General features: G+C 37.7%; 1 protein-coding gene across 2 annotated transcripts; it reads left to right on the forward strand.

Moving 5' to 3' along the window:
• The first annotated feature begins 630 nt into the window (after positions 1-630).
• Positions 631-20845, forward strand: LOC121876058 (general transcription factor IIH subunit 2-like). Of its 2 annotated transcripts, none has more exons than XM_042380942.1 (9): positions 631-908; positions 1189-1303; positions 4962-5163; positions 7640-7768; positions 10934-11107; positions 12071-12315; positions 13013-13153; positions 15912-16020; positions 19302-20845. In XM_042380942.1, the coding sequence occupies exons 2-9, from the start codon at positions 1245-1247 to the stop codon at positions 19425-19427; spliced, it is 1185 nt and encodes a 394-aa protein (XP_042236876.1). In that variant the 5' UTR covers positions 631-908; positions 1189-1244; the 3' UTR covers positions 19428-20845. The 2 variants fall into 2 exon arrangements, with proteins under 2 accessions (XP_042236876.1, XP_042236877.1); XM_042380943.1 differs by lacking the exon at positions 631-908 and adding an exon at positions 1026-1092.
• The last annotated feature ends 286 nt before the right edge of the window (positions 20846-21131 follow it).

The following is a 21131-nucleotide window of genomic DNA, read 5'->3' on the forward strand; positions in this document are numbered from 1 at the left end:
AGTCTTCTCAATTGGACCACTCTGGAAATGGCCCCCCAAATCCGCAGTTATCTTGAATACCGCTGCAAACCTTTAAATTAGTGCAATTCCAAGGTGTACCTGACCTTAGATTAACAAACATTTTTCTGTTGTATTTAAGTAGTTTACTGATTTAGAATTCCTTAGTTTTATTACTTTATGAATAAAATTATAAATATCATTAATTTTATAATTATGTGGTAGTCTTGACAGTATAATTCATGTAAATGCAGTACAATAATCTTATTGCACGACAACTCTTCTGTCAAAGTGTTAAAGTGGCTAATGTTATAAAATTACCCCAAAGATCATCACTAAATATTTTTCAAGTTATACACACTTACTAAATTTGTCCTAGCCTAACAAGACCTACAATGTAATTGTTAGGTTGGGTTAAGTTAGGTTTTGGTTGTCTTTTAAAAAAAAAACTTCCTTTACTAAAACTCATATGTTTATCCTCTTCACCACTGGTTAACTTGCAGTATTCAGAAGACTCAAACGTATTTGCATCGTTTTCAGTTCTTCACTTTGAATCTGCAACATTATAGCTAGATAGAAAGAAAAAAATATTTGTTGTCTATTATTAACATTAATCATTCATGTACAGTCGCGGTCAAAAGTCTTGAATACTTAGCAATATCCAGCATCTACGTCTGAGTTATACATATATGATTGGGTTATACGTTACTTGTCATCACATATTATGCCTGAACCAGAAATTGGGATAAAATTCTCCTTAACACCTAAGATATTCGGGTATTTAGTGTACACGCCAAATACTGTCAAGTGTTGAAGACTTTTGACCCAACTGTACCAAGTCCATGCTGCCTCCTGAAATGCAAAAACAAATTACAGCAAATGGAAGAAGTCCCTAAATTTATGTTTATGGGGTAAATTGTACATTTCATTCTTAGTTGTGTGATTTGAAGATAAGTTTAAAAAATGTAATACTGATAAAACAATAATCAACTCCAATACGGCCTCAGGTTATACTTTACCCTTTTCGTCCTATTGAAAAGGTTTTTGTTTTTTATTTGCAAGGCGAAAAGATAAAACTCCGAATTACCTGCACAAGTAAAATATGGATTTGTAATGCATATATATTAAGGTTCATTGAAATCTTCCCAATTCCTATTAGTTTAAATAATTTACGTGATTTTTGCTTTTCAGAAGGAGCTTATGAAGTGGAGTACTAGTCTTACAAGGAAGAGAAGAAATAGATCACAATGCTTGAGGACGATGACCCTAAGGAGTACCGCTGGGAGAGTGGATACGAGAAAACATGGTAAAGTAACTTACTAGATGGCATAGAATTAAGTAAAATGGGATAATATGTTATAACGGGTTCTAATTCTTTCACTAAGGTCCTTGCCTAGATGTTCCCTTTAGTCCAACATATAATGCTCCTCTTGGCGGTCTGACTAATTACCCAAATGTACCCGCAATGAAGTCAAATAATGGGCCTACATGAATAAATCGGACTGCCAATCACTTCTCGATTATTATTTGGTTTCATAGTCACAGAAAATTGGTAAACTTAATTTAATCTGAGGTGTGCTAGGTTAGGTTAGGTACATGCACTCGATCTATTAACTCAGATTAAATTAAGTTTACCAATTTTTTGTGACTTCGTGCCACCAAATACCAGTCGAGAAGTGATTGGCAGTCCGATTTATTCTTGTAGGACCATTATTTGACTTCATTGCGGCCACACTTGGGTACATTTGGGTAATTAGTCGGACCCCCTCTTGGTGTTATCTTGAACTCTGTTGTTAAGCAGTTCCTCTGGATTCCATCTCATATTGGTTTAATACACTGATGATTTTGACCAGCCAAAACTTGCTTTGAACAAGTTTCACTTATGCATCGGTCTTTGTTTGGATATTAAAATTATATCTTTCCGATGTTATTTGATGAGGTTCCAACGAATTTGATATTCAATCCAGCCGGAAATCAATAGTTTTTGAGATACCCCCTACCCTGCCGATCAATCTTAACTTTTTTGTGTGTAAATCACAAATAAAATACCAACCAGCAAAAGAAAACCTAACCTAACACTATTTTTCTGATGAAACTCTGCAATTGACATAAAATAATCTCTATCACAATGTTGGCACAGCTCTTTCCACCTGTTCAGCCACATCTGGTTATTCTGTTACTGAAAAATCGAATCTCCGCTCCCAACTCACCCACGCATTGTTCATTGGCTAAGACAAAAAACTCTTAAGAAAATAAGAAGTCTGCAATAGGTCGGTTGGCCTGTGCATGACAGCTCCTGTTAAGAGTTACTACCACTCTATCATTACTGAATCTATTTAGCCTCCTTTTAAAACTTTCCAGCATTCCAGCACTTACTACAAAGTTGCTAAGCTTGTTCCACTCGTCCACCACCCTATTTGTGAACCAGTTCCTTCCTATCTCCTTCTTAAACCTAAACTTATCCTACTTAAGTCCGTTGCTACGAGTCCTATCCTGCTCGGAGCTACAAGTCCTATCCTGCCCAATTATAAGTCTCTTATCGCTGTAGCCAAAAGGAAACTCCCACACCACCCCCCACACATGCACTCTAGACGTTTAAGAAGTCAATATAGCGGTTAGGAGCACCGTGATGGGTGGTCAGACCTTCTCAGTGAGACGTAAACAACAAATGGCGACACTTGTGACTGACCAAATCTAATAATATCGAAAATTAATATCTCGGTTATCCTTAATTTCCGGCGGAAATACCATAGAAGAAAATTTTCTTAGGATTGTCTAAACATTACGAAAAACAATTTAATAACAGCGAGAGAAAGACCGGTGCATGACAGAAATTTCACCCTTGCTTTTCCTGATGCTGGACCAAGGATTGCATCCCACTTGGACAATCGTCTGTTTTATGTAATTTTACGTAACGTAACCTAACCTGAGCTGACTTGACCTAATCGTACCCAACAACCTAACCTAACCTTGCCTGATCATGTAACTAAAATGGATAAAAATCACATAAAACAGACGATCGTCCAAGTGGGATGACACCAGACCAACACCTTCCCTCCTGTGTGGTCTTGTTCTCCCTGATGCTGGACCACCCACTCAGAGTGGTCTTAGGTTAATATCAAGAAGCTGCTAGCAGCTACTTATATATTGAGTCTTATATAGGGAGAAAGAAAAAACAAAACTAAAAATGCTATAAAATAAATTATTTTTAGTTTCAATTTCTCCTTCTCCATATAAGACTCAATATATAAGTAAGTGTTGGCAAATTCTAAATATTTACCTGGTCTTACTGTTCCTCCTCTGCTTCAGTCACTCTTCATCCCATTATAGTGATAAGAATGTGGCTAACAGTCTGTCCATCCAAAACTATGGTAAGAGCACTTTCCTTCTTGTTTCAGTATTATTAACAGACTTTTTTGTAATTTATCATTTCCACCACTTATTGGTTTACTGTGTAGTTGTTTTGCCTGTTCTTTGGTACAGCACCTTGTATTGGCCTTAATTGTCCAGTGCAGACATGATATTGTCTTGTGTCTCAATAGGCTGGGACACAGCTGTACTGTATATGGTAAGACTTGGAAGTAGATGTCCCACACTTCTCTTCGTGTGTATTGCTTATATTTTGGTGGTGCTAAATGAAATTGTCTTTGAATCTTATGAAGATTAGAAATCCCACATATTTTACCTGATGATAAGCACCCTAATGCTAAATAATAGGACAAAGTTAGATTAGGTTATGTTAGACTTGGTTATGGTAGGATATGTTGAGTTAGATTTGGTTAGATTAACATTAGGGTGTTTTAATCATTAGGTGAAATAAGCTGGAGTTCCTAATCTTTTGAGATCCTTGTCCCTTTAAGTCATAGTTGACCTTGTGTCCTCTACTGAGGTGTTTGCCACCCATTAGGTGTATTAAGTTAAGATACACCTACAGTTAATACTGATCAGAACTACAGTAATGCCTCAATTGTCCTACTGTGTGAAACCTCCAACCTCGTTAATCACAGTGTCACCTAATAATTTAGCATATACTGTATGTAATTCTGGGATGATAGCCAGATTGTAGTAATGTATTGCTACAGCACTCGCCTCCAGCTCTATGGGTCACCAGTTTGAGTTTAAGATACTCCCAGTTCACTTGGCTGTAAATGAGTTCCTGAATATATGATTGGGGAGGTGAAGACAGTTGAGTGTAGTGATGGCTCCACTGCCACTTGTGCACGGAAGGCTTAGTTTACAGAGTGCTGTATCCACACACACACACACACACACACACACACGCACACACACACAAATTTTTTTTTAAAGTTGTGTCTTAATCATGTTATGGGTGTAATGGTGATACAGTGGTTATACATACCTCTCAACATTGTGTGAAGAGTTCAGTCACCAGCCTGGGTCAGATGTGAGAAAGGTGTTATCCACTATATAACCATACCAATCATTTCCTCCGGGTACTCTGGTTTCTTCCTGTACAATAGTAACACTGGTCAATGAAGGTCATAGCAAAGTAATAAAGAACAGACTAACATTTTAAACTGCTAGTAAACTAATATGGAGTGAAATAATAAATTACAGAAAACTATGTCTTTTTTTTAAATAAAAATAAAACAGATTTAGGAGTCATTACACTGGTGAGTTATCACTCCAGGATAGATATTTATTTTCTCTTTCTCTGTCCACTCTTGAGGTATTCGCTTTTTTTTACTGGTTTTCTGTTTAATTTATTAGACCAAGTGCCCGAGCAAGACCAGGTCGGGGTGTGAGAAATAGTAATACACTGTATATGCATGTATAATAAAAAGAGAACTTAGTTTAAATTTTACAAATAAAATGACATGATGTTACTGTACCTAGCTTTAATAAATAACATGATGTTACTGTACCTAGCTTTAATAAATAAGTCTCCCCAGAAATTACTGTGTTATGATGTAGAAATTTTAATAACGTTCCTCACTATACAGGGAAGCAATACAAGAAGACGAATCTGGTCGGCTGGAGCCATCGGTGACTGAGATGATCCAGAGAGCAAAACGACGGAGACTGTTAGATCGTGAGGCCAGTGTGAGGCTGGGAATAATGCGTCATGTGTATATCATCCTCGACCTCTCTCAAGCAATGTCAGAACAGGACCTGAAGCCCACACGACAGATCTGCACTCTGAAGGTATAAATGTGATACAGTATTTGTATTTTCCCATTTTCCTCTTTGTTAATTCATACAAAAAATTAAACTGATTAACAAAATGAACACTATCATTGTGTTTGTGTGTGTTTGTGAGGCAGAGTTCAATTAAATAGAGAAGTGAAATAACATGATTAGTGTAGTCATTCAGAATACTTTAGCACTGTATTACCAACACTTTAATAACTCACCAGTACAGTACTGTACAAGGGGAACTTAAAAACTGAGGCGGGACATATATTCACAGTATTACACTCATGTCTGATATTTATAAGAAAGTGATGACAGTAAAAACTCACACTGCTTTAAATTGTGTTGCACTTTTCACCAATTAAAAAGAACAAGCGAAACTTCCATAAATGATGGCCACCATCCCTCCAGCTTTACTTCCACTGATGGTGACTGTCATTTAAGGTCTTTGGATATATTTTTCAGCAATTGAACCATTTTTTCTTATAAAACCAATTACATTCTATGTTCTGTTAATTGCTCATTCACATGAAACAAGAAAAAAGTGAAAATCTATTTTTTTTTTACAATGTTAAGTCATGCATTACAGTTTTCAATACAATCAACTTGTATTTTAGCCAACAAACACCCAAGTATAGTAAGGATAACAAAAATCAAACATCTTTCGCTTTATATTAGTGAAAGAAATAATCAATATGAGAAATAATAAGGCTGGAAAATTGTTCACTCTATTTTTTTCTAGTAGCTTTTGCCATATATATATATATATATATATATATATATATATATATATATATATATATATATATATATATATATATATATATATATATATATATATGTATATATATATATATATATATATATATATATATATATATATATATATATATATATATATATATATATATATATATATATATATATATATATATATATATATACATACTTTTTAATACTGTATTATAAAACTATATTTTAAAACAATTTTGCCTTTCAGTGTGATGGTAGATGCTCAGATGTTTATCGTATCCACAGAAGGGATGTTGTTACGCAATTCACACATGATGCTTAAATGTTTGAACAAGTGAAATATCTTGAAGTAAACTACTAATAAACACTCTAATAGACACTTATAAAATGCTTCAATACTTTTTGTCACTTTTTCAGGATGCAATCATTCTGCCAAATTCTAAAATAGACATGTTAGGCCTCACCATTTCTTCTAATATGTCATGAAAGCCACACATCCTCAACATTGCTAAAGCTGCCTCCCAAAATCTGGGAATGCTGTACAGATGCCATAGCTACTTCATTCCTGAGCAATTGCTTCAAGTTTATAAGGAATTCATTCGTCCTAATTTGGAGTACGTACTGCTCTCATATCTGGGTGGCTCTTCTTCTGTCCACCTGTTAGGTAGGGTGGAATCAAAGGCATTTCGTCTTATTATCTCTCTTCCTTCAGTTGATAATCTTTCTTCCTTTTCTCTTTGCCACAATGTTGCATCACTCTCTCTCTTTTACAGGTACTTTAACGGGCAATGTTCATTGGACTTGGCATCCTGTGTACCGCCGGCAAGGCTGTGGGCTCGTAACACTCGTCTTGCGTGCGGTGCCCACCATTTTTTGTGTATGTCGGTCAGACTAGAATAACCCGTAATAGTACATCCTTCTTTCCTCACACAGCCAAATTGTGGAATGCCCTACCTTTTTCTGTATTTCCATACTTCTACAATCTGTCTCACTTCAATAAGCTGGTTTTCCGGCATCTTCATGGTGTAGATTAATGTAATCTTTTTCTTTCTTTTTTTTTAATTTCTTTTTACTCTTATTTTTTTGCCTCCCAGGTCCAGTTGTGGGTCGATGACCTGTGCCCGGGTGGGCTATTCCCTGTAAAAAAAAAAAAGATAGCTCAGATATTTATAGTCACCACAGAAGGGCATTATTACACAATTTACACCCATGAGTTACAAATTTTTATACTGTAAGAAAAATATCGTAAATAATAAATAAATGAATTCTTTATAACCACTTACAAACACTTTACAGGTGAATATTACTGCACTATAGATAGCTCAAGTGCATGGAGTGGAGAGCAAGATATATTTTTAAAGGGGCTCATTCACTCCACCTTTTAGCTTGACTGCTAGGGTAACACTAACATTTTATGGCATCGTTCTATGGACAGTTGCCATGTAGCTAATTAGTGATGGATTACCATGAGACAGGAGGCCTACAGGAATGATGCGCCAAAATCTCAAACTTCAAACAGAATTACTCGATTTTTCATGAATTTTTTCTCGTGAATGGTGTGTCGGGGCATTTGTGCCTATGCGTGTAATGGTGTAATGCGTGTAATGGTGCTCAAGAGTGTTAAGCAATATATAGTTCATGTTTAAAAGGTATTTCCTCCTTAACCCAGGTCTTTTTTTCCAGCATGGTGTGTTACAATAGAGAAAGTCTCTCATATGATTTTTCTTTTTCTTAGATTCTTGAAGATTTTATCCAAGAGTTTCATGACCAGAACCCGATCAGTCAGCTGGGAATAATTACCACTCAGAACAAGGTGGCCAAGAGACACAGTGAACTAAGTAATAACCCACAAAGGCATCTTGATGTAAGTTTTTACTTTCTCTGATTTAAAAGACCTCAATACATACATAATTTTGTAAGGGTTTAAAGATGAAAATTTAACCAATGTTGACTTTTATTATAGGGCATGGGTCCTATGGTCCTGAAAGTAACAGTGTGGGTACAGCACACTGAATATACAAAGAGGCAACATGACCACACTGCTGTAATGTCTACTTCCTTCACTTCCCAAAGTACTGTCATCCACACTTGTCAGGGCCTCCCTGACAAATCCCTCAAAGTCATCATCACTGTCTCTGCCTCTGTCACTATCACTGGCTTGGGCTGGCTGTGGTGGGTTGCGGGCGAAGAACTCTGTTATGCTTTGCTGACGGCTGGTGTTTATGTTGTCGTGATAAACCTTGATGAAGGGCTCCATAGTCTGCAACAGCTGGGTAGTGAAGATTTCATTCCTATTTGCGTCAGGATCGTTGGAAAGGAGGAGCTTGACTTTCTCAATGCACTCAATGGCACCCCTTGCATTACTATGGGATAAGCGGCGTTCTTCTTGGGATGACACACCACCTGCCTCTTCACTAACGTCATCATCATCTACCATCTCGTCGGTAGTCACATCAGGATCCCTTATCACATCCAGGATGTCGTCGTTGGTGGTCTCAGAGAAGCCTGCGGCTGTAACACTCTGCGCAGCTTCTCTGGCAAGGTCCACTGCTACTGCAACAGTCTGAACCTCACCAGTCACAGATTTACTCTGCCTAACACCCGGAATGCCTTGCAACACATGTCTCCATGCGTGACGAACAGTTGCTACAGACAGCTGATCCCATGCCTCCACCAAGAAGTCCACAGCTTTCTTGACGTTGAATGTTCTCCAGAATTGTTTCAAAAGTACTTCTTGCTCTGCCAACTGTTGATCCTCGTCGTCTTCGCTCTTGCTATCGGTGTTGGTGTCACTCAGGTTACGCAACTCTTTCTTGGTGTTGGTGTAGTCGTTCAGGAGGTTGAATTTTTTAGCAGAGAATGCAACTTTTACATTACAAATCAATTCTTGGTCCATGGGCTGTATTATAGACGTAGTGTTGGGAGGAAGGAAGACCACTTTTACGTTGGGGTGACGATCTAACAGTAGGGGCGAGTGTCCTGGTGCGTTGTCAAGCAGCAACAAAATCTTGAATGGCACATTCTGTTGCTCACAGAATTTCTTCACATCGGGAACGAAACAGTCATCAAACCAGGAGAGGGACAGTGTAGAGAACATCCACACCTTATCTGCGGTCAGCCAGTGGACATATAGCTTGGTCATGTCCATGCTCTTGTAGGCGTGCAGCTTGTGTGCTGTGTGGATCACCGATAACTTGAGCTTACAGGTACCGGAGGCATTGGTGGTAAACAGGACGGTGATGCGCTCCTTCTGCAACTTCCGGCCCCGACACTTGCTGGCATTCTTCACAACGAAGGTCTTGGAAGGTAGCTTTTTCCAAAAAAGACCAGATTCGTCCATGTTAAACACCTGGTCGTCAGTGTACTGTCCTTCCTCCATAATCTCACGTAAAAACGGAGGAAATTCCCTAGCCACAACACGGTCAGCACTAGCTTCTTCACCACCATTGTTGATATTGGTGATCTTGTTACTCTTCTTAAACCTCTGTAACCACCCAGAGGAAGCATTAAAGGGTTTGGGCTCTGTAATTCCCATCTTTCGTGACACTGCAGCATACAGTTCACGTGCGTACTCCTTAACTGAGCGCGTGTCCACCGTCATGTTCCATCGCGCCTGACGCACCAAGTAGCTCACAAGTAATTTTTCCGTCTTGAGAAGCACCTGGTTGTGGAAATACTTGATCATAGAAGCACCTGTAGACTTTGTGATGTTCATGTGCTCCTTTATCTTGGCTGCATCCTTCTTAAATGTCCTGATCGTAGACTCGTTAACACCATGCTGGCTCACGAGATCAACCTGTCTTGTTCCTTTCTCCAACTCTTGTATGATCTTATATTTTATTTCGTAGCTTAAGGAACGTCGTGTCTTCTTTGGCTTAGGGGGGCTGGGTCCAGGTAATGCAAGGTTTCTTTGTGGTGGTGGTGGTGGTCCAGTGGAAGCCATTCTTATGGAACAATGGATACCGATATAGACGGTGTAGCCAGGAGGGGTGTAACTGACGCGGTAGGTCAAGGGGCTTGAACGCACCCGCGGCGGGGCACGTCATAGTACTACATTAAACCAATCACAGCTAGCAGGGAGGGAGGTAAGGATTCTTTGCCCAATCACAGTCCGCTACGTCATATGACGTCACCGATAATGCAATAAAGACATACACTGCGCAACCTACTCGCTCCGCTTACACAACATGGCGGATGGCAGGAGAGATGGCGGGAGGTTTGGATCCAAAAATGGCGCGGCGCGAGAGGACCGCCAGCCGCTCTCCGCATAAAGGGGTACACGCACCGTGGAAAGTGAGCATTCCGTGTTCGGCAGGGTACTGCGTAAACGTGGAAACGCGTAAAGTGGGACCGCGTAAAGCGAGGGTTGACTGTATCCTGAAAATCACTTTATCCGGCACCTTTTAATCACCATAGGTGCCGGATAACTGGGATTCTACTTTACTCTACTAAGGAACAGCCCTATCAATCAGTTCCCTAGCCCCATGAGTAGTGCGACGCTACCACTTGAGTAAGGATGGCATGGTAGGGGGTAATATCACACCTGGAGGCAACTGTATATAACGAGTGTTGCTGTGATCACTGCAATATACCGAAATGTGTTGTGCGCTAAAAATTTTACTGTACATACAGTGCTGCCGAGAGTAGAATATACAATACAAAGAAGGCGAATGATGTGGCAACAGTGCAATAAGTACAGTGCAGTACTATGACGGGAAGGGCTAACAGCGGAGAGGTGTTCCCATGGTGATGGGCTAAAGCCACACCTAAGAGACCCCTGTACTGGATTTGCAATACTCAGCAGGTAAAATTTTGTTTTACATAGGTTTTGACCATACTGAGTTGATTTCTGCCAGATTTTTTTTTTTTTTTTTTTTTAATTTTTTACATAGTGGTCACCAGGTTTTCTTGTAGTCACAGTTTAAGGGTAGATATTAGAGGCTATAATTCTAAAAAAAATTACAATATTTTCATATTATGTCAGCCCACATTAAGTCTCCTACTACATTATGTGCTGTGTTATCTGCAGTGTATCAAGAAGCTACGGGAGTTGCCTGCCAGAGGAGAACCATCACTACAGAACTCTCTGGAAGTAGCACTATCCTCTCTCCGCCACCTTCCACCACATACCTCAAGAGAGATCCTCATTATCTTTGCAGCTCTGACTACCTGTGACCCAGGGGAAATTGCAGCCACACTACAGGTACTGTATGTGGGTTTTATCTATAATATATTGAGGAACATCAAACAAATGTTATGTGTATTATATCAGTTCTTCAAATGTTTAATATAAGCAGGATTTGGGAAAACCATTGAAAAAATATTTAATCAGGCTCTGGAAAATATAGTACATACTCAGTGTCTATACTTGAACCTGTTGGTATGATACTGTAAATAAATCCATGTTATACAAACTTTGAACCCCCAAACTTATCAATAAACAAAAATCCAGATGTGTTTGGAGAAACATACTGTATATCCCACAGCCCTATCCTTACACCATCTTATCCATTACACAACCCTATCGTTACATAACCTTATCCTTGCACAACCTTATCTTTACATAACCTTATCCTAGCACAACCTTATCTTTACATAACCTTATCCTTGCACAACCCTATCTTTACATAACCTTATCCTAGCACAACCCTATCTTTACATAACTTTATCCTAGCACAACCCTATCCTTACATCATTCTCTCTTTGCATATCCTTAAACAACTTTATCCTTTACACAGTCCTATCCTTACCTAACCTTTTTCTTCTGCAACCCTATCCAAATATAACCTTATCATTACACAACCTTATCCTTACACATGCTTATCCTTGCACAGCCCAATCCTAACAGCCCTCTCCTAATACCACCCTATCATTACACCGCCCTATTGTTATATACTCTTATCCTTGCATATCCACTCACACTTCTCTCTTTGGCACTTCAAACTTTCATTAATCATCATCACTGCCTCCAGCATCTTTCCTCCTACCCATGTATTTTATACTATTAAGTTTTGAAATGTGTCAGATACTTTATGGACAATTTTTATTTCTGGTCCAAGTAGATTTAATGGTTTCATGTAAATACAGGTAACATGTTGTATCTCTTTGTCCTATTCAAATTCATGTACTGTAATATACATTACATGTGCAATAATTTCTCTGCCAGAAAGTGAAGGACGCAAATATTCGTGTGTCAGTGGTGGGTCTTGCGGCTGAGCTTCATGTGTGCAAAGAAATCAGCAAAGACACTGGAGGCTCCTTCTCAGTCAGTATTAATGACCTCCACCTGAAGGAGTTGATCCATGAACACTTAGAACCTCCGCCTGCATCTGTAAAAATGGATCACACGCTCATAAAAGTTGGCTTTCCACATCAGATTAATGCTGATGCTAAACCTGCTTTATGCATGTGGTAAGTAAGACCATTGATGCATTTACTTCTAGTTGGTAAATGAATTATTGACCCTTAGTAAGCAGCCTCATAACTGGAAGTAAGAAAGTGGAGACAGCAGCCATCATAACTGCAAATTGATTACCTGTATAAGGATGGCAGTCATCATCAGTGAACATTTCATGTCCCTTGAGTTTAATTTTTACACATATGAGCAGAAAAGGAAATCCTTAGTTTTTGGTTTAGGGTTAAAAGTTTATTGGGTATTATTTTTGTTAATTACTGTAATGTTGAAAAGGTAAATCAGAGCAGTTGCCAGATAAAAATGAAAAGTAAATAAAAATATCAATTTTTTTTTTTTTTTTAAAGAGTTGTTCAATAAGTCTTCTCCCCCAAGATACAAGAGGTACACTGTAAAACAAATTTATTATCTTAAAAATGCATAAAAAAATATATCAAATTTAAACTCTGGATTAGTCAAAAGACACACCAAAGTGCATCATTCTACCCATGTAGGGAAAGCTGTATGGCTTGTTTATAGATAATGGATATAGTTCTTAATACATTCAACCCCTTCACTACGGGGACACCACTTTCAATATTTTATATGGCTAATGCCAGACAGTTTTATTCAGCAGAGAGGGGACCCCATACACAAGGGGTTAAACGCTATTTGAAAATGTATCCATTTGGCTAACACTTTAAGATTTTGTTTCAGCCACCTGGATGATCTCCCTCTTCTTAACACTCGTGGCTATTATTGCCCCCAGTGTACAGCTAAATACTGTGACCTTCCTGCTGAGTGCCGTGTGTGTGGTCTCATGTTAGTGACGGCACCACATCTTGCCCGATCATACAGGTAGGACGAGTTCCTTCTTCTGTCATTTGTAGCAGTTAAGACTTGTTGGGTTTTGTAATAGCTGAGACTTGTAGGGTGTATACCAAGTGTCGTCATGGATTTAAGATGCTCCAAATTTTCAGGGTCATATGAATGCCTGGCAGCTGAAGTGTTGTCAGTAGTCCATAAGTAGTAAATTCAGTCATTAATTTTGTAGATGTTTGTGGATAGAGCAGAAGCACAGAAATAGAAGAAAATAATTTTAGATAAAGTATTGCTAAGAATGAATGGTGTTGTCAGAATTCACAAAAGAAATTTAAGAAGTTTCATTACTATACTGTAGATAAAAAAGAATGAAGAGTTTCATAATATTCTGTGTAGTAGGAAGAAGTGAATAAGATTTTTTCATAATATTATAGAGTGTGATGCTTATCTCTCCTAAACAAACAACTGCTTTGTCAGTGTGTTAGCCTTAATACATTCAGTAAAAGAAGTACAGGGTGTTTCATATTGGAACTAAACCGGTAGGGTTAGTTTGGATTAGTGAATAAGAGAATTTATTCATTTAATGTTTTGCAAATTCTCTTATTTCATAACCCTAACACCCTTAATTGATCAATAATTTATCTTATATCTAATCCAAACTTGACCCTAACCCTACCCTATTTAATTTCATTTATGTAGAACACCTGTAGACTTATAGCTTATAAGTACTGTCCAGTAATCTTTCAGTTAACCGGAATCTTCAATCCCCGCACTCTCCAATAGCCTAGGAAAAAATTGAGCATTCCGAAAAATTATGGGGAAAATCTCTCCATTCTGGGCATGGGAACGTATTTCTGAGGATTGCTTCATGCGCATTCCGAGATTTAAAAAAAAAAATCCTTTCTGGGCATGGGAACAAAATTTCGAGGAGTTCCAAGAGATTGCATCATGCTCCAACGTGTCCCCACGTGCCACTTGCGTGGGTGGGTTAGCTGCTTGGGTAACTTGAGCCTTGCTCATCCTTGGCATCCTTAAAAAGTGCTGATGGGTGCATCAGAGTGAAGTTTTTGCCGCCGAACACCACCTCATTCATACAGTCCATGGACCAGGGCATCATTGTGGCCTGTAAACATCACTACAGGTACTTCTTCTTGAATGTTGTTTTGGTGGTGGAACCAGTGTCAGAGGGGGAAAAAGACACTCTGAAGAACATCAAGGATTACAACATCCGGGATGCAGTGTTCAACTTCAAGGCAGCCTGGGACAAGATCACGGAGACAACACTGAGGAATGTGTGGAAGAAGCTCCTGATTGATGGTGGTGGTACTGCTGCAAAAGCTCTTTTACTGCAGGAGAGCGCAGACTTCAAGGGCTTCAAAGTGGAAGAGGCCCACACTCTTTTCCGTCACAGTGGTGACACTGCTGTGACCGAGGAGGATGTGGGCGAGTGGTTGCAGGTGGAAGCCTGGCTATGGTGTTCTCACCCAGGAGGAAATAGCAGCTGGTGTCATCAGGTCCTGTGAATACCGTAAGGACAGGAGAGGGAAGAGGAAAAGGATGACATAAGAAGAGATAGATAATTTACCCAGTACAACAAACCATCTATACTGATGACCCTCCGTTAACGAACTCAATCCGTTCCAGAAGGTTGTTCGTTAACCGAAACCATTGTTTCAATGGGTTTTTGGGTAATTGGTTCCAGCTCACCGAAAATTTCTTAAATTCAACAAAAATGGTAGAAAAGTTTACTTACTTTGAGGTGTGTATGTAGAAGGCTCTTGGATGATGATGATGATGATGGGATTTAGAATGGGGGTGGAGGAGAAGGAAGAAGAGAAGGCATTGGGGTGGAAGAGAAGTCACCCCATGGCGCCATTTCACCCATAAAATTTTAGCTTTCTGGTGTACTTCAAGATTATTTTCTTTAAATCAACACTGCACTGCATTATATATTGTCAATATGTAAAATATATTTCAAAATGACCAATAATTTGCTTGGAAACACAGAAAAAAAGCATTTAGTTGAAGAGAGTCTCAAGCAAGATGTTACCTCCAGTGAAAACAGAGAGAGACCAACTCCTGTTTGCTGTGCTAAGAGGCTGGATGCCGCGCATTAAACTAGTCACTTTACCTTCAATTATGTTCAATAATTGTTAAAATGACTAAAAAATTTAATATTAAACTTTTGAAATTATTGAATAGTATAAACTTCTTAATATTTACTAAAATAGTAAGTAATTTAAGCCCTAGAACCGATTAATGTATTGGCGGACTGATACTAAAGCTGGTTGCCCGGTCAGTGCAAGCGAAAACATGTTGAGGTCGGTTCGTAAGAACTTCGTTAACCGAATTGAAGATCCTTATGGAAGGCAGTTCGTTAATCGAAATTACGTTAGCCGAGGTGTTCGTTAAACGAGGGGTCACTGTATCATCATATGAGTACAGCATATAATGTATACAGTAGTATATTTTGTTAATTTACAATATATTGTATGTGTACAGAAGTGTTTGTATAAACAAATACAGCTCTGTGTCTGTCTACTTGAGATGTGTACTGTAGTTTAGACTCGGAAAACATTCCCCAGTAGTACTGTAAAGTACCCGGAAAAATTCTAAGGATGAAAAAAAATTTCTCCAGGCCCAGAAATTTCTCAATCCTGGAGCCTCTCTGCACCAATTAATGTGGCTAATGGGGAGATTACTATACTGTACAATATTTTCAGTTGGGATCCACAAATTCTAAGAACCAAAGTACAGTACAGTACAGGGGTACAGTATTTTCTGTGTTCAACAGGCATCTCTTCCCACTGAAGCACTTCGATGAGATAGTGGCAGAGGAGATCTCAACTAAGCATTGTTATGGTTGTCTGAAGCAGTTCACTGGATGCACTGCTGATAAAAGAGTAAGTTTTGTATTCAGATTTTAGATTAAAGCAATTTCTTAATCCCACTAGGACTGTATACTGTACATGACTTTCACCCCATACTGATGTGGTCAAAGAGGCATTATGTTTGTTTCCACATCCCACTCCATGGTGGTAACAGCAATCTTATGGTAGTGCAGCATTAGTCATGAGAAGGTACTGTAGTGGACAAGAACTTAGTGATCACATGTTACATTAGTTGCTCATATATCTCATCTACCTGTATTACCTCATATCATTAACTCTTTTATATTTTGCTTGTGAGTTTCCCCTTGCAATGCATATCATAAATGGTTGTTGGTCTTACACTTCAACATAAGAATATACTGATAATTATATAATGAATGCAAAGTCTCCTTGGTGATGGCTAATCTTATCTTACATTAGAATTCTACAGTACTTAAGAACTGTTAATTTTAACCTTAACCCTTTCACTACTGGATGCTACTTTTAATATCTTATTGCATTTGACTAATACCAGATGATTTTACTCAGCACAGAAAAACTCCTCATATCCAAGGGAGTTAATAACTTGGCTGAAAAGTTACATACAGTATCTTGGTTTGCTACTCCTTAACATGGTTCAACATGGACTTGTGGTATAGACAAACAGGTGTACACCCTTTATGAGAAAAAAAACATTAATTATTTTTGTTCAATACAAACCCACCAGATATTAATATGCAGTCAACCCTCGCTTTACGCGGTCCCACTTTACGCGTTTCCACGTTTACGCGGTACCCTGCCGAAACCGGAATGCTCACTTTCCGCGGTGTGTGTACCCTTTTACGCAGAGAGCGGCGCGAGCAGGGTGCGCACAAGGCCGCCCAGTCATCAAAACATTACCGAGTTCTTCACCCGCCACCCACCACAGCCGGCCCAAGTCAGTGATAGTGATAATGATAGTGAGGATATGGACTTATATGGACTTTGAGGGGGTTTGACAAAGAGGCCCTGCAAGCCTCTGTGGTGGATAGTGATACAATGATGTTGTGATACAGGTGAGGGCCAATAATCTGCCCTCTGCCTCGGAACCAACCCCCATCCCCGTGTGTCAGCCATCTTTTCTACTAATGTAAGTGTTAAAAACCTAATATTATTGATATTTCTCTTAATTATTAATTGTGTGTGCATACCATCATAAAATTAAGAAGTTATTTTTACTACAACGTAGGTATTGTGTCTGAAAAAGTGGAGTTTGGGGGTCGGCCCGGTCTATTTCAATTAATCCCATATGTTATGTTGTTCACTTTACGCGTTTCTCACTTTACGCGGGCCGCCGTGGGTTCAATTAACCGCGTAAAGTGAGGGTTCACTATGTAGATATAAATGTAGTATATGACCTATTTTGTAACCCAAGTGTTATACCCATTGTAGACACTAACACTAATACCTGTACATATATCCCTTCTAGCACATTTTTATTACAATATAGTAATGCAGTATTGTACAGTATTAAAATCTGTATTTAGTAGCCCTGCTGTTATGTTCATCCTTGATTCATGTGTGCTGACATAACCTACAGTACTTAGTCAACCTGCTGTAGGATAATGGAATTAAGTTCAGTGAACTAATTTTTTTTTTATGCACATAAACAATACTGTAGTGTCAATATAGCATTAAATACACTAATTTATCTAGAGTGCAATGTCTTACTGTTTGTATTTATATGTACAGTATGTATGTATGTATGTGACCATCCCCTTATTTTCCATTGAAACAAAACTGTAGTTTGCAAATGTCATTTTTCCTTGTGTAATGATTCTTCAGGAATGCTTATACAGTATATTATCATTATTGGTGAGGGACAACACTAGATCCTTTTTTTTTGGGGGGGGGGGGTTATAACCATATTTTCATTAATGGAACTGTTTATCTTTATGATTACAACAGTAATTTCCTCTCACTCTCTCACACTCACACACTTCTGTATACCATAAACATTACAACACCATTTTCCCTCTTCTTCCTGACTTATGGTATTCTCTCTTTGTATACCGGTACTGATGGCCCAAGTTTCCAAGGCAGACTCCGTCTGTTTCTTTGCTTCTTTTTAACCTCTCTACTTGAAAATTGAGAGGATTAGTTCTGTGTTCATGTTTTTAGAGCATGAGTCTCTAGACTGTTTTTACATTAGTCATCTGTGTACAGAACAGTTTTTTCTGTATGTTTATTAGTGTGAGAAGTATCATCTCTCCAGATATTTGACTGTTTATACAGGGTGTTCATAAATTATCTGATCCATTTAAAAATAAATAATCCCCAAAATATTATTTATAGAACATTGTGCATGTACGGAAATTTACTAAGATTTCTAGCTCTAATGCCTGGGCTGGGTCAGAAATGAGAAGAGTGTTATCCAGTGCGTCCTTATCAGACATCACATGTTTCTCTTGGTAATCCATTTTCCTCCCGTACTAACACTGGACAATAAAGGTCATAAAGTAATAAAGAACAGACCAACCACCCAAATTGCTAATAAACTGATAAGTGGTGAAATGATAAAATAAAAGATTACCTGGTATGACTAGTTCATCAAGTACTGTACAGTACAATATAATAAAACTGGCATGGTCTGTATACCATATAAACTTTTTTATATTAATAATTTTTAAATGTGGTCAGATACTTTAAATGTCACTCAGGAGTGGATGTTTACTATTGTCTTGGGAATTTGATTTGGTTCCAACAGCTTATTATTATTATTTTTTATATCACAAACAGTAGTAACTTTCATTTGATGAAACCTAAGTGATCACAAGGATTTTTTTTTTTTTTTTTAAGTTGAGAAACTTGGAAACTTAACATTGGGATATGTTTTTGGACTGTGTTGATGAGTTTTGTTACCTGGGTGACATGATCAGTGCCGGTAGGGATGCTGAAGCCTGCTCGGTTGCAAGGGTCAGAAGTGGCTGAGGGAAGTTTAGGGAGCTGCTGCCTTTACTGACAGTCATTCAGAATCACTAACCAGGAGTATTTTGTCAGCTGTAAATAATGGAGTAAACATCCCATACACTGCTCTCTAGTTTTACCCATTTATCTTGTAAGTTTTGGGTTAATAATGCCTCCAGCTATCATCAATTACAGTTCAGTATCAGCATATAGTTTAGTTAATTACAAAATAAGTTAAACAAAGGCAAAGGTTCCATATTTAAAAATATTTGTGAAAATACATCAGTTAACAAGAAAACTTATCTCTTTATTTTTCAGCTATATCATTTCTTGCAAAATGAACTTTAAAATAAATATTTCTTCGGCAGGTGTATGTGTGTAGAACGTGCAAACAAGTGTTTTGCTTCAACTGTGATATCTTCCTCCACGAAACAGTTCACTCATGCCCAGGATGTGCATCTAATCCTACAATATCCCAGTTTAATAGTAATTAGAAATATCCCAAAATACAGTACAGTACAGTAATTATATATCTCTGAGTTGTAAATCATTGATTATGTTCTGTATAGTCAACCAATGAAGAACTTCTCTTAATACATCTTAATACATAAGTCATCGTGTGCCATTGCAGGTTTAATATAGTGGAACCTCTAAAATTCAAACTGATTGTGATTGATCGGCCCTTTCTGAATTATAGAATAAACCAACAGAAATGATGTTTACTACAGTGTAACAATGTACAGTATATAAGTACTATACAGTGTTACAGAGAAACTTACTAACTTAAAATAAAGAAATGCAGCATATAAATACATTATACTATAACTGACACAAGTACTGATAATTTAAAAAATAAATAAATAAACAAAAGGAAAATTAAGAGTATGGTACATTACATTGGATTTACTAACAAAGAAATTTTCCAATTTGGGGGTATTTTCTGAGTTTTGAGATTTAAAGTAAATGGCAGAAATCATCCAAATTTTACAACTTCGACTTCCAAATATCAGCGGTCCTACTGTACGTATAACAATTAGCAAACTTAATGCTGGTGCAGCAGCAATGTGACATTTTATAAGAAAATATGAAAATATAAGTTGATTTTGGGTATCACATAACAGAAACAGTTGCTCTTGAATCCTGAATTATAAGAAATGATAATAATTAAAAGCTCTTTGGAAACTTAATTAAATACGAGGCAATGAGAAATGTAAGAACTGAGTTAGACACTCACTCACTGAAGATCATACGCTTACTTTAATGGAGAGAAATATACATCTATGCTAATGCAGTATATAACACACATCATCCCTTATACTGTTCTCTACTATTTTCCCACACATTTACCTTTTTTGTCTTCTTTCCTCATTTTCTTCATTGTTTATACTGTACTGTAGTTATTATGACAGTTATCATTATTTTCAGTAGCTATATAAATGATGGCAAAAGACAATTGTTTCACTATTATGAAGATACAGACAACATGGAGAGTTTACCGAAAATTTTCCATAATGTATGAGGAGGATTCTGTCTGTTGCACAGTACAGTACCTGTATTGATATACAGTACATAGTGACCATAGATTATCTGACCCATTTTAAAACTTAGTAACTTCAAGCTACCTCAAACAACAAGGGGTGCACTTGTGGAAATCAACTAATATAAGAAAAAGCTTTAGTTCTTTCTCATATAGTGTATATTGAAACCAGCATGTTCCATCTGCAATATACTAAAGGTTATTAAGTTTGGAAATGAGTCGGAAAATTTATGGACACAGTGTACAGTGCAGCTCTATAATGGGCTTACATTATTTAACAGTGGACTGTCAGTGTGAAGAACTGTCAAAGAGGAATGCATTACAGTATTGTACTGTACTGTGATTTGTATGTTTATTTATAAAACATTTTTCCTATCTAAAGTTTTATTATCACAAAGGACTATCCTGTAAATAAAAAAATCATCAACTTAAATGGGTGGGCAATTATCTGGAAGGTGGGACACATTACCATCTTAGTACTCTTGGGGTTTTCATGCACAAAATTGTGTTTGATCTAAATTATTGCTTTCAGGTTTTCATATGCAAATTTGCATGTGAAGTCTCCTTTTTGTGTCTAAGGACCCAGGATACATTGAATTACATTCCCACGCATTTTCTTGCAGCTTGTGCTGATTTCTTGTGTATCACAGTAATTTAATTT

Source organism: Homarus americanus, unplaced genomic scaffold (assembly GCF_018991925.1).
Source record: "Homarus americanus isolate GMGI-L3 unplaced genomic scaffold, GMGI_Hamer_2.0 scaffold34921, whole genome shotgun sequence".
NCBI lineage: Eukaryota > Metazoa > Arthropoda > Malacostraca > Decapoda > Nephropidae > Homarus > Homarus americanus.

What these genes read in the sequence shown, in the direction of transcription:
- LOC121876058 (XM_042380942.1), top strand. Translation starts at nt 1,245, where the DNA reads ATGCTTGAGGACGATGACCCTAAGGAGTACCGCTGGGAGAGTGGATAC. An exon ending in CATCTTGCCCGATCATACAG is followed by an intron (nt 13,154 to 15,911) that starts GTAGGACGAGTT and finishes TGTGTTCAACAG; the next exon opens with GCATCTCTTCCCACTGAAGC. An exon ending in GATGCACTGCTGATAAAAGA is followed by an intron (nt 16,021 to 19,301) that starts GTAAGTTTTGTA and finishes TTTCTTCGGCAG; the next exon opens with GTGTATGTGTGTAGAACGTG.